Below are 14345 nucleotides of genomic sequence, written 5' to 3' on the forward strand. Positions count from 1 at the left end.
GAACCTTGTTTTTCTCCCTCCCAGCTCCTAGATCAAAACTCTATAGAGCTCTTGAAAAAAAAGAAAAAGGGGAGGGGAAGACAATTCCTGAATTAGGCAAGGAGAATAAACAGACTTGTGAATATGCACCTCCATCCCCGCCCCCCATCTTAGATTTTGAGCTATATTATACCTAACTTATATATAGTGTTTGTAGGATAAAGAAACCCAGATGTTTTCAGCAGCCCTATCTGTAAGGTAAGGTAGTAGGACAGCGAGGTATACAATTTGCCTGGTTTTATTTTAGAGACGGCCTTGCAATTCTGCAACCGTGGAACGGGTTAAGGCTGGATAACTTCGCGGCGCTAAATGTCATCACCAGAGTGTAGAGCGGCAGCCATGGAGGGCCGCAGTGCCGAGCCTGCGCGTTGAACGTCAAGCCCATTGAACGCAATGGTTAGGAATCAACTCGTGGAAGGTCGAGCTCTCTGCGTCAACAGAGATACAAATTCTCCCTGTGTTTTGACAAGTCTGCGTTGGGCCCTGTTCAGCTCTCCAAAGTGTTCCATAACAAAGTTGTTAAACGGATCCTCCCTTTGCGATGGTAATCTCTTTCAGAAACGATCTCCATCTAAACTCTCGGTAGAGCACGATTCAGTGCCAAGGGTAGATCTGGCGCTACAGAGTGGCTTCAATATGTTTATAGCCGTTCAAGAATTCCGGCGGGGGAGCTGCTTGCTTGCTTCGTGGTTGTTCTTTATCGTGCTGGATGGAGATTCCACGGTACTTCCTGTCAACTGTTTAATTGCCCTCCATCCTCACAAGAACGGGACGTGCTGCTTAAGGAACGGCCCTTATGAAACATTCACTCCCTTATTTAGTTTAAACAGAAATAAGGTGGCCTGCAGCAAGCCATTATATCAGAACAGGTCACACTGAGTTTTAAAATCCCTGTTTATCCAAGTAGTACTAACTCTTTGTAAGATTGCTTGGAGCTTAAGTCCTGAATATAATTCAGGAAAAGTCTGCTCAGAATTAACTCGCATTAAAATCAATGGAATTACTCCTAAGAAGCCTACAGTCTTACCAATGCACATGAGAAATAGCATCTGCAAAGTTGGGTTCACAAAACTCTATGGTAAGGTATGCTAAATTAGCTGGGTGGCTTATGGTTCTGAATATTACAGGCTAATCATCTTCTTAGTATCTTGTGTTAAAGGGAGCCATCCTGTTAATTTTTAAGATAGTTTCAGCAAAGATAGCATGTATTGGACACACACATTATGATTGCTGTAAGATGTAAAGGTCCCACTTCAAAATCCTCATGTAGTTAAACCTCTTTTTCAGTCATGATTTCAATCATAAAACTAGGCACTAGAAAATACTTCCACTGATTTTATTATTTTTATGGGTTTTCTACAAATGTCCTAGAGCAGAAATTGATTGACACAATAATATTGTTCCAAAGCAGTTTTAGTTATCTGCATTAATTCAGTAATTCTTAGTGGACTTCTTTTGCTCGTAAGATATATATATATTAATTAAATAATAATATTGGGTTAACTGGAATCCTTAATTTAAATAGCTGGAAGCCAACTAAGAAGTTATTCAATGCATGAACTTCCTGCATTTTGTTGATACTTTATAATTGGTCAGTCAGTCATCAGATTTACATTTTGCTTTTTCTCATGGAACTCAATATGATACAGAGTACTTTCTTCTCTAGTACCATTCCCACAGCAGTAACTTTGTGAAATGACTGAGTTGAAAATAACTGGCCTAGTGATATCCACAAACAAATATACATATATTTAAAAATCCTTAATCTGTGGACCATTCAGTCCCTGGGGTAGGGTTAAAGACTTTGGAGCAGAAAACACTTCTATCCTAAATGTATAAATAGTTGGAAATTTTACTGAAATCAGGAAAAATACGTGTTCAAAAAAAGCACATATTCTGGTAGAGAAAAGTTTCATAGGGAGGAGCTCCAGGATGAGTCTGAAAGCTCCGAAGACTAAACTTCTGGTTCGTTTGGAAATTGCAAAAATACTTGTATTTAGATTGAAGAGATTTGTTATTGAGGCTACAGTTGCTGAATGGGTGAAAATATCAGAATTTGTTCAGGCATCTCATATCTCAGTTACATATCTCAGTTGCAAAAGAAGGTAGCATTTTAATACAGTAAACAACCATAGTTACTGAGAACAACCTATATTCTATGCAACTCTGTTTGTATGGTGTGCACTGCTTTTAGTAATGAACATGTATTAGATTACATCTAGTAATACTGGTCCCATTCAGAGACCCATTTGGGTCATGGTCAATAAGGGTGAAAGAAAAAGAAGGCAACACCCATATCTTTCTGACAATGCTTTTTCAATGTACATCTATCTCAGTTCAAAGTCTATGATACCTCGCTCAATTAGATGAAGTTTCTTTGTTCTCAAATCTTTCCTCTCCATTACATTAAGCTCTCTGGTAATTGCTCTAAACTATCCTAACTTGACAAATATGTTGGTCTATATAAATCCCAACTAGATGGAAATTAGAGGAGCTGTAATTGCTTCCTACATGTTTGGAAGATACCAGATTATGGAAGGTGGCTTCAAAGTATTTTAACTTAATGTAATGATTAAAACCATTTACACCTATGAATTTTCTCCCTGGTTATCAGCCATTCTTATAGGCAGTAAGGTTTCCCCTCCCCTCCTAAGAGAATTGAAGTGGAAGGATTTCAGTTGAAGTATCTTGGGAGAGCCACTCATACATTACTGGTGTTCTGCCTATGTCAGAATGGTGATACTATGATCACAGCTTTATCAGGAAAGTTATTTCTCTTGTCAAACCCTAAATGTTGTCCCTAGACACAATGAGAGCAAACTTGCCATCTATCAAAGTCTCCAAAGATATATAGCTCAGACAGTGGAGTGTGAGGATAATTCCCCCTTGCTTGGTTGTACAGCAACAGTTCACACAACCCTTGGCCAAATATTCTTTACATTCCAATGAATGACCTGCTCACCTAGGGTTATAGTTGGAAACATGTTTGTGCAACCACTGCTGCTTCTCAAGGGATGGATCTCAATAGAAAATGTTTCAGCTTAGCCTAATAGGACTTTAACCTCCACCCTCAGGAAATAGAGAATAGTGACCATTGTGGGCACTTCCCAAGTCTTTGTGGTGAAATCCATCAATTAGCAAGATTCCCCCATTCATTCAAAGAGGAATTCTTCTGCTTCTCCATATTGTATCAGCTCCTCTATGGATGAAGAAGGAAACATTCACATATTTCATAATAGAATCCTATCTAATACAATACTCCTCTTTCTTAAATTGGTTTTTCCATTGGGAGTATCCACAAGTAAGGAATGTTCACTTCTAAAGGGATTTAAAAAACACAAGATAACACAGCATAACGTAGTACATTCCAGCACAAAGGAGTACTGTAGACTCCTGATTACTGTATACTTTTAGTTAAAATGTGGTTGTGCGTCTTTAATGGCCAAAGCTCATCTACTTTAGGTAAATTCTAAGGATTATGAGAAACTTGATGTGGGATAAAGGAGTTTTGTGTAATAGATTCAAGAAAATCTCTTTTTATTTTACATCTTTCTCTCTTACAAATGGGATCAAGTGTTTGTTTCAAAATTGATTTCAAAATACATTAAAAAAGGTTTTTCTATAAAGTATATAACCTGGTAAAAAAGTGGATTTATTTGAAAATAGTTTTGAGAATACACAATATATGTAAAAATGATACTTTTGATATTTTTCACAGATATTACAATTAAGTAGAAGTTCAGAAATAATTACAAACAATATCAGATATCTATTTAATTATTTCTCTGCAACAGCACATTTTGCAGTAATTGTGAAAGAAATTAAGATAAGTTCCAGGCACAAACAGAGAAAGCAAAACATGCTTGCAATTGTAGATAATATATAAAAAATAATTTTCAAAATATTAACTTTTATTTCTCTTCTGTATATTTGATTATTGAAATAATAAAGTATATTGATATATAGTATTATCACACTGTCAATTAAAAAACAAATATTTTTTTAAAATCCTGGTTGCATTTTTGGGGGGTATAGGTTGTTCCATAAACTGCTGGATTGAACATCCAATTTTTCTTGTGGAATAGTAACAATAATAATAATATATATATATATCAACCTGCTCATCCAAGAAACAGATCTGATTTTCATTTCTGTATTCATATTAAATCTCCACCCAATAAAAGCCTTTAGCACAATGCTGATGTGTTAAAGTTACATCTTAGAAAAGTAGCTTAAAAGGAGAGAAATAAATATCAATTTCAACTCAGTGTTTTCAACACACACACACACACACACACACATGCGGAGGGTGGGGGAGAGATTCTCTACCAATATCTAATTCACAAATTCTAGAAAGCCTATATGTAGTTATGGAAAAATGACAAAAATTGTCAGAAATGCGCATTGTATGCTTTGTTAAATTCTGACCAATAGGCACTAAATCACCTTCAGTCTTTAATTTATTTATATTCCCTATATGTTTTACATATTTTTTGAGTTCTGAATCAAGGTTCGAAAAATACTCAATTTTTAAATCACAAAAGCCAAAGACGAGTTAACATTTTCCACTTTTTTTTTTTGTACTTTAATGTAACTGTACTTATTTTCTTTTTTATGCCTTCCCTCATATTTAAGATAAATTTGCTTTTGGGTGGCCATTCTCTACTTCTGGGTGTCCTTTGAATATCTTTCTTATTTTCCAATTATCTCTCCCCCCTCCCCCCCAAAAAAACCCCAACAACAACCTAAAGTCCCAATACTCAGGCAGTACAGGATGCAAATGCTGCTGAAAAGCTGTTTAGTTATTTGAGAAACTCATTCTTAATGTTGACTCAACAATATCATAATGGAAAAAATTATAGAGAAAACATATTCTTCCATCTGCCCTGAAAAATAAATGCAGTGGCCAATAATTTGAAAGCTCTATGGAGACTTGAATTCAATTAAAGGGTGTTCCAACTGTTATCCAAGAGCTTACTTCATTTTGGAGATCTAGATTACTAGGGAATTTAATATGAAGTTGCATACATACCGTACATGCAATCTGTTACTACTACAGGAGATCATCATGGCGCAAAGCCCAGATTAATTAAACTGAACCCGATTCACGCTGCTGGCTACAACAAGATTACTCAATCTAGTGAAATTAAGAGTGAGGTTTTCCAGTTAGGCTTCATTAATTCCATTTATTACAATGCAGCATCCAATGTATCTTTAGTCAACCTTTGAAATAAAGCTTCAAATTATCTCTGTGTAAATCCCAGTGAAATCAACAGAGCCAACTTTTTCAATTGACACGCCCTGGAATGTAATAGCAAGTTTGTTAATTTTGTTGATATTTCAGTGTAGTTGTTGGAACCAGCGGAAGAGAAGGACGGGGACACACACACACACACACACAAACTGACTGTACTGCTACACAAATTCTTTTTATTGATACTAGGTAAAAATGTTCGGCACTAAACTATCATTTTTTAAATTTGGTATTGTGCTCATTCTGTTAAATCTTGACACCATATTCTTTCATGAACACTCATTCTAAAGACACCACTAGCTGTGCAGGAGTTGAGGACAGGACTGAGACATCAGCCCTGGTCTTTTGTTGTAGAACTGTAGAACTCGGTCTACTTTTTGCTATAGTACCTTAACATACGAGAAAGACTGGGAGAAATAAAAATCCACCTCTGAATCTCAGTTCTTCCCATTTTCTGACTTCAAGAACAACCAACCACTTTTCTCTCATTACTTTTCAAATCTTCAAATACTCCTGGATAAATATAACTCTTTAATTTTTAGCTAATGTAGAGGAGCCAGGACAGGAAATAATCAAACGCTTTTTGTTCTGTGGCGTCCTTTAATATTTCTCTAAGCTTCCTTCTTTTATTGCAGACATTGCAAACCCTAACCCTGACCACCATTATTTTTTATTCCTCCAAGGAATGGATTTCCTCTAAGGAATAGATTAGGATACGGTTATGAAATAGTTGCTGCCAATTGTGCTGTGACCATTTTTCCTTTCCTTTCCTTTCCTTTCCTTTCCTTTCCTTTCCTTTCCTTTCATACATACACATGGTGGGGGGGGGGAAGAGAGGCTGGGAAATAAGGTGCAGTCCTCGCCATTGCTGGACAGGATTTATCCATTTTTTTGTTGTGTTCCCAGAAAACCATATTCACCAGCAGTAAGCAATTCTCTCTCATCTTGGAAATAAACTTTTAGGCCACATTGAGAAGGACGATTCCTGATGGGTGCTGATAGCAGCAGAGCAAATTCCACCAAGTAAAAGATTCCACCTTAGAGAAAATCTCTAATGGGGGGCAAGTTAAACCAGAGTACGTATTTATATTTTCTGCGAAACTAATATCCATCATGAAAGAATCCAACAACACCTATACAAGTATTTGTATTGACCCCACAAGCAGCCCTCCCCACAAGCAAAGCAACAATGAGGCAGGGGAGTCTTGGTGTGGAGGGTTAATTTCTTCTACACTCTGTTCCAGTTCTCATCCATGTCCTTTCAGTGCTGAGTAGAACAATTTAAAAGCCAGTTGCTCCTTTGTAAGAACTTCACTTAGGAAATCAAGGAGGGCTTCGAGCAGGTTTTGACCAGTCTAGTCAGGCAGGACAAAAGGGAGCAGGGTCCTTGTGACAATCTTGCCCCAGGCTCATGGCCCATCTTTCCTCTCACTTTTAGCTGGGTATTTCAATTCATTCATTTAACTACAATTTAAGATATACCTTTGCCTTGGCTCAATTATTTATTTACTGGTGTCTACTCTCATTATGGAGAGTATTCAGTTGAAATTTGGAACACTTTTCCAACAGTGATGATCTTAATTTTTAGTATCCTCATGAGGATCTTCCTTTCCTTTGAAACTACTTAAAAACATTGGAAGTGCTCTTAGGGAAGGAAGGAAGGAAGGAAGGAAGGAAGGAAGGAAGGAAGGAAGGAAGGAAGGAAGGAAGGAAGGAAGGAAGGAAGATAAACATCTACATGCATACATTTGGGTGTCTAAATACATGTTTTTATAGACATATGCACACATATTAAGTGTGAAAGTAACATAGAAATGGTTTTTCCAAGGGGTGGGGCATGAGAGGGGAAAGAAGCATTTTCCTCTTTTCGGGAGGGCTGCCCGATGCGCCAAACAGGCTGCAGGGGCTTCACTGGCGGTTGTAATTCTTCTGGCATTAGTCGGACCCCAGCTTTCAACTTGACCTTGGCCTCTAGTCAAGTTTAACCAGTATCTAGAGGAATGCTATGCCTTTAGCCTGTGTGAAGGGGGTGAAGAAGACAAGGAGCTCATGTTCTGTGCAGGATAGTTGCCTTTGGGTCCGGCTGGTTTGCATTTGAAGGAATGAGATCCCCAACTGGTCAGGGACAGAGAAAGCTCCCTGCTCCCTTCCATGGAATAATGGAAAAATGTCGAAGCTTATATTTTTCCAAAGGCTCAAGCCTTTTGAGAAGGGAAGGAAAGGAAGCGGGGAAGGGGGTTGAAAATATGCTAGGAATAAATATTTGCCTTTGGCCATGAGAAAGAATGCGGAAAAAGATAATCCAGGAGAGGTTGGGACTGGGGGGGAAAAGATCCCTTTATGGCTACAATTAGAAGAATTCGCTGAAATATTGTTTAGGGACAAACTCCCTGGATTGCATACCATTCTCAGCAAAGGGCTTGCGGGAATGGAGGCCCGGAGAACTGGCAGATCAGTTCCTTCCTTACAGACCAGGAGAAAGAAACTTGCTGAACAATGAAGAGTTTAGAATGCCCAGCCAGAGAAAATAAGGGTGGTGACTCCCACAGTTAGCATAGCCATTCCTTAATATGACCCAAAGTGCATCAAAAATTAAAGCAACCCCCCCCCCCCAACATCAAACAAAACACTATCACTGTGTGTAAAATAATATAAACCTTTTCCCTTCTTTAAAAGTCTAGTGATGGGCAAATTTCTCACAGCCCTCATTCAGTGATGTCATCATCTTTAATGTACTTGTTTATAAGGAATCAATAGTTCCCTGTTTACAGTACACATATCCCTGTATAATTTCTTTGAATACATGCACACCTTCACAGATAATGGTGTGTTTTTTTTAAATTAGAACTGTGTTGAGGTTGCAGCCTCAGCAGCATTTTCTTGGTTTATATTATTTTTATTGAATATGTTTAGGTTAACATTAGTGGTAGTAGTAGTAGTAATAGTAGTAGTAGTAGTAGTAGCAGCAGCAGCAGCAGCAATATTAGTTCTGCTACTATTAGGAAGCCTCTGCGGACATTCATAGACAATAAATTTTCCCAGTTGTTGGTTCTGTTTCTCTTTTTCTTTTTATAGTAGGAGATGATTTAAGCAAAAATTACAGGCTGTACATTTTACTGTTGTAGGGACGAGGTAGGTTATTGCGGTTGATTCATTTCTGAGGTCTCTTTTAACCCCTTATCTTCTGTATTCTTACAAAACCAATCTACATCTAATGGTTTTCTCCGGGGAGGGGTAAAATATTGTTTTTAAACGAGAGTGGTAACATTCTGTATACTTTTACTATAGAAAGTAAAGTAGTAGATTGCAGAAGAAAATGCATGGCATTTAAGCGTTTGCCAAAGAATTGTCATGTTCCTGTGGTCTGAAAATAAGTTATTTCTTTCTTTTTAAAATCTGGTTCTGGTAGATGTAACTGTAACCAGAACAAGGCAAGAGGCTTCTGCAATCCCGGTAGGATATCAATATGTCGAGTGAATCGGGGTGGGCGGAATGGAGGATCTAAACAAAACACCCCCTTCCCCGGAAAAATCTACCACCAAGTAGATCAGCAAGAACGAGTTAGGGAAAGTTTGACACAAGGGCCGTGGATCTCCCGCTGGAAAAAATGCCCCTTAGGCAATGTGCTGAAGAGAGGGGAAAAGGGAGGGGGGCAGGCATATTTTGGGGTGGGGAGAAATACCTGTTCTTAAGCACCCCCGTTCGTGCCTCTCTTGACCCACAGAGTGTGGTGTGGAAGGGGCAGCCGCGCGCCAGTGCCGTCCGCGTGCAGGAATTCCAGCCCCAGCGCGATTAGGACATTATTGAATTATCTGCACTTTATTCCTCCGATGTTTATCATCTGCTTTGCATATCATGTGGGGAATGCCTAGCCAATGGGAGCCGGCCTGGCACGATACTGGCGCGTCAGCCGTGGTCAAGTCAGAGAGATTGAATATCTCTTTTTTCAGTCTTTGGGGCTTTTAAAAAAGAGCCACTGGTCTCAATGCAGATCGGGCTATGACAGCCTCCGTGCTCCTCCATCCCCGCTGGATCGAGCCGGTCATGTTTCTCTACGACAACAGCCTGGAGGAGATCAACAAGAACATGGAAGCGGGATTCCACGCGGCGGCCGCGGCCGCGGCTGCAGGCACCAACTTCGTGGCGGCCAACCAGTGTAGGAATCTGATGGCTCATCCAGCCTCGCTGGCCGGTCCGGGCAGCAGCACCGCCGCCGCATATCCGTCGAGTGAAGCTCCCAGCGCCGCCGGGATGGCAGAGACCGGGGCAGCTGTCAAGCAGTGCAGTCCTTGCTCGGCCGCCGTGCAGGGCTCCTCGGGCCCCGCCGCCCTGCCCTACAGCTACTTCAGCAGCGGCTACTTCCCCTGCAGCGTCAACCACCACCACCACCACAACGCCTCGCTCAAATCCTGCGCCCAGCCCTCCTCCTCCTCCTTCGCCGACAAGTACATGGAGACGTCGGTGGCGGCCTCCAGCGAAGACTTCTCCTCGCGCGCCAAGGAGTTCGCCTTTTACCAGGGCTACGCCGCCGGACCTTACCAACCCATGCCGGCGGGCTACCTGGATATGCCGGTGGTGCCCACGATTGGCGGCCGGGGCGAGCCTAGGCACGATTCCATGCTGCCCGTGGAAGGCTACCAGCCCTGGCCTATCCCTAACGGCTGGAACGGGCAGGTCTATTGCCCCAAGGAGCAGAACCAGCCGCCCCACCTGTGGAAATCCGCTCTGCCGGGTAAAGCACCTGCGCGGCCCTTCCCTTACCGCGGAGTATGCGTGCAGCACCCGAAGTAGCTCTGCAGCCCAAATGTCAAAGGGCGGCCGCTGCTTCGGCGTCTTCTCGCTCACCGTCCCCGAATTGCCTGCCATTCCCTTCGTTCCGAGCTCACAAGGGAAATGGAGCCCATTCTTTCCTTCTACGCTTTCTACCCTGTCAGATAAGACGGGGAGAAGGCTGACGCTTCGACGCCCTTGGCGAGCCTGATGGGTCTGGGGCCTTTCTCAAGTTGTCTGGGCCCTGAGTTGTGAGTCTCGGGGAACATCTCACGTTCCCATTCCCCCATCCGGTGCGCCAGCTTTTTCCCACGCAAGCTTTTCTTTTCTCAGGCATGGGTGCCAAGAGGTCTGAACCAGAGGGTTCAGTGGAAAATTAGGCACCATGGCCGTGCAAATAACTGAGCTTTCATTGCAAGGAGATTCTTGCTGCCATTTTCACCCAATCTCCAGGAAGTAGGGCAATTTTTTAATGTTTTGAGCCCATGTCTGTGAGATTAATAATAATAATTAATAATCAGCACAGCAGCAGCAATCCTCTTAGGTAAACTCACTATTTCTTATTAAATCATCACTCTCAGAAATAATATGATTATTTTGATTATTTCATATAATTGTAGTTTCTGCTTTCTGCATGTGAGTGCTCTATCAGAGCCATCTTAGATTAGTTTCCATTACTTTTGTCTAATAGTGTGTTTTATTTTCCTTTCCAGTTTACCACTTTCTCATTAACACTTTGGGAAATTAGATTTATTTATATTGTTTAAGCAATTTATATAGCTACCCATCTCACCAACAGCGATTCTTTGACTTGTGCTGTTATCAGAATCCTGGTCTCCACTCTTGTACTTCTGACTACCCCTTTAAAAAGAGATTACAGCTTCTCCTTTTATTCTGACATTAAAAAGTAACTATCAACTCTAGGGCCTTCACTGCTAGATTATATGTATTAGTACCTCCCCAAATCCCATTGCATTTTGCAGATGTACTGAAGTTAGATGCCAGTTGCCCTCCTTGTGAGAACAGATGCAAGGATATTGTATTGGGTGGTTTTTTGTTTGTTTGTTTTTGTATGTTCCTAATAGGCAAGAAGCAAAGAGACTGTTGAGCACATAAAGTTAGCTGAAAAATACTTTTTGATTCACAAGGTCTCAGTTGCTACCTTGTAGGTTATGATAACTGCATATGATTTTCCTAGAACCTGTTTTATGTTACAAGTCAAGAAGTTTACAAGCAATATTAGTAGTCCTAGAGAAGAAATTCCTTACCTGGAGAACTTGTACGAATGTTGATTGAACTTTATTTAACCCAGCCAATTTGCAAAAGGATTATCTGTTGATCCATAAAATTTATATTTATAATGTGTTTAAGAATTGTGAATAATAATAGCACCTGCCTTCCTGTTTTTGGTTTTCTGTTCTAGATGTGGTTTCACATCCTTCCGATGCCAACTCCTACAGGCGTGGAAGGAAGAAACGAGTGCCTTATACAAAAGTTCAGTTAAAAGAACTGGAGAGGGAATATGCTACAAATAAATTCATTACCAAGGACAAGAGAAGAAGGATATCGTCTGCTACAAATCTCTCAGAGAGGCAGGTCACAATTTGGTTCCAAAATAGAAGGGTGAAAGAAAAAAAAGTCATCAACAAATTGAAGACAAGCAGTTAATGGATTTAATGGAAATATAGCTGCTTTGGGGCCACAAAATTCAATTTTCTCCCCCTGGCCCAGTTTAAAATATTAATAAAAATACAAAATAATGAACATTTTCCTTTTTTAAAAAAAACCCTCTCTGTCTTTGGATAGAGGGTTTTTGAACAAGTATGGTTATTAGGCGCCTTTTAAGACGTTCTCCTAAAAATCCAAAAGACACCACTTCAGGGACTGACTTATAAAATCCAGACGGACCAGGGATATTGCAGCTCAATTTTTAAAAGATAACATATTGTCGAAAACAGTGTAAGTATTATTTGTGACTATTTTAGGATGCATTTGGATGATAATTGGGAAGATTTGTTTTTTAAAAGTATGCAGACACACACACACATACAAATATTCCATTGCTTATATTACTATCCCAAAACACGTCAAATAGTAAATTTGGTGCAGGAAAGAATGTACAATTACTGTACATTAAAGCAATATATTCCATGCTTTTTTTTTCCTTTTAGAGGAAGGTACTGAGTAAAGATTTTGGCAGACAGCAGTGAAACAAATTTTATGTGGTATTAATTTTGAGTTAAAAGGAGGATAAACTGCTAGATTTTTTTTCAAAGCTGTTAGCATATATTTCAGTAGCTTATTTCTTCATGCATAAATTCAATGAAGAAACAGGATATTCTCTAGTTTTATAAAGAAATATATTTCAAGCTCAGTGACACTATCAAGTGATAATTAATTGCATTAATTAAATATCAAATACTGTATATTATTCTTTTAAAATATGTGACACAGTTAAAAACTGGCAGAACAGTCTTATATGAAAAAGTTGTTTTCTAGAAGACAAATATCTCCAAGCCCAGAGTGAAAATTATAATGTGTTTCCCAGAAGTGTTTTGATTTCTATATCTATATTTTGATCTATAGGTAAATAGTTTTCTCTTTATTTTACAGTTATGAGGCTGCATTAGAAATATGAATTCATTTTACAACATCTCCCCTTCCCCAATAAATGAATTATTTCAACCAGCACATTCTATGCTTTTCCCTGCTCACTAGATGATACAGTACTATCCTGTAAATAATAATAATTAAAAAAATTCACTGTGAAAATGTATTTCTGCACCCCTATTTTTTATATTTTTACTGAAAATTAAAGTCTAAAATCTATAGATACTAGCATTATGCCTGTTAATAAAATAGTCACTATAATAAAAGACTGATTAAATCCTTATTTATTTCTTCCATTCCATAAATCTTGTGAAAACTGGGATTTGTCGTAGATATTCCTTCTTAAATCTAATACTTTTTTTTAAATGCTACATTGCCTAACTAGAGTACAAACACACCAAGATTAAGCTGTGGGGTATTTTGAAATGGTAGTCAAGGTAGGGGAAGAAATATAAAAACATGGCCTGAATATCTACCTCTTCCATAATGAAAAATAGTTAAGACTGAAAATAAGACTGCTCATATTTAAGGTATGTTAACCAAATGGTGTAAATATTAGAATGCTTGCGGCTAGATTTTGGTACTAGGGAAATGAAATGAGTAGAGATACTTCAAACCTTGACCTTGATTGGGAGGGAGGAGACAGACGATTTGTGACCTTGACTTGTGACAGCTCATGACTAGTCTTCTTTTGGATTAGTAGATCAAGGGCGCCACCTCGTGTCTCTACTTTAAGTCTGTTGGCATTAGAAGTTACATATAGGAGTTCTAGAAAAATCAAGCAAGGTGGAGCAGATTTCTCTTTGTCAGGCTGTCATCAGTTGAGTTGATTAAGATGATAGTTCTGGTCTTTAGCTCATCACCCTCTCTGTTACCCTAGAATTGGAAGGCCAGAGCCAGGGAATGTCTGGTCAGGTGTGAACTCCTGAAAAGGTCTCTGCCGTACTCTGGGGACAACTTTAAAGGCACAGAAGTAGGAAAGTGTATGCTAGCAGCAAAATATCACAAGCTACTTCAAGGAGTGATTTGCTTAGATGAGCTTGCAGCTATGCCAAGACAGCTGACTTTCTATATGCATATGTATTGTATCCCTAGGTTGCTTCCATAATTTCATTCACCTCCAAGGTGTCACAAAATCATTAATCACAGCCATCTTCAAAGTAGTATCAAAGCTGCACAAATATGCTAAGGGAGGATTTGAGAAAGGGAGGGAGAATTATAGGAACTTATCTACATATCATAGAGAGAGACTCTTGTTTGTAATAGCATATGACACAAGAAAAATGCTGGAATGTTTCTTTGGTTAGCACTTTCTGTCTCTTCCTTCTTTCTAATTGGTAAATTATATAGGGTTCTCTCTTGCTGTAAAAAGCAAACTTGATGGAAACTTGAAACTGCTAATCCAGTTTTAGGAAAGTGCATGAAAATACAGCGATAACTAAATGAATCTGGCAAGTTTCTTTTTGGAAATGTAAAATTCAAAGACTTTATTGTTGTGTTGATAAAATACCTAGCAATTCAGTATTCTGTTTCCTTTTATCTTTTTTTAAAGATTGCTTCACCTGCCCATGACCAGTTACCAAAATGGAAATAATCCAAGTAATATCCCCTGCCCGCCTATTCAAATTTTGAAATATTCAGTTGACAAAGAAGGATGGGACTAAGCATATGG

At 39.3% G+C, this 14345-nt stretch overlaps 1 protein-coding gene across 1 annotated transcript; it reads left to right on the forward strand.

The window, feature by feature from the left end:
• The first annotated feature begins 9292 nt into the window (after positions 1-9292).
• HOXA13 (homeobox A13) lies at positions 9293-11731 on the forward strand. Its single transcript, XM_026673541.1, has 2 exons — positions 9293-10025; positions 11487-11731. Exons 1-2 carry the CDS (start codon positions 9293-9295, stop codon positions 11729-11731), a joined length of 978 nt encoding a protein of 325 aa, XP_026529326.1.
• Positions 11732-14345: the final 2614 nt, after the last annotated feature.

The sequence above is a fragment of the Notechis scutatus genome, chromosome Z, assembly GCF_049901735.1.
Source record: "Notechis scutatus isolate UNSWTSFEM ecotype Mainland chromosome Z, rNotScu1.2, whole genome shotgun sequence".
Taxonomy (NCBI): Eukaryota; Metazoa; Chordata; class Lepidosauria; order Squamata; family Elapidae; genus Notechis; species Notechis scutatus.

What these genes read in the sequence shown, in the direction of transcription:
- HOXA13 (XM_026673541.1), top strand. Translation starts at nt 9,293, where the DNA reads ATGACAGCCTCCGTGCTCCTCCATCCCCGCTGGATCGAGCCGGTCATG. An exon ending in GTGGAAATCCGCTCTGCCGG is followed by an intron (nt 10,026 to 11,486) that starts GTAAAGCACCTG and finishes TTTCTGTTCTAG; the next exon opens with ATGTGGTTTCACATCCTTCC.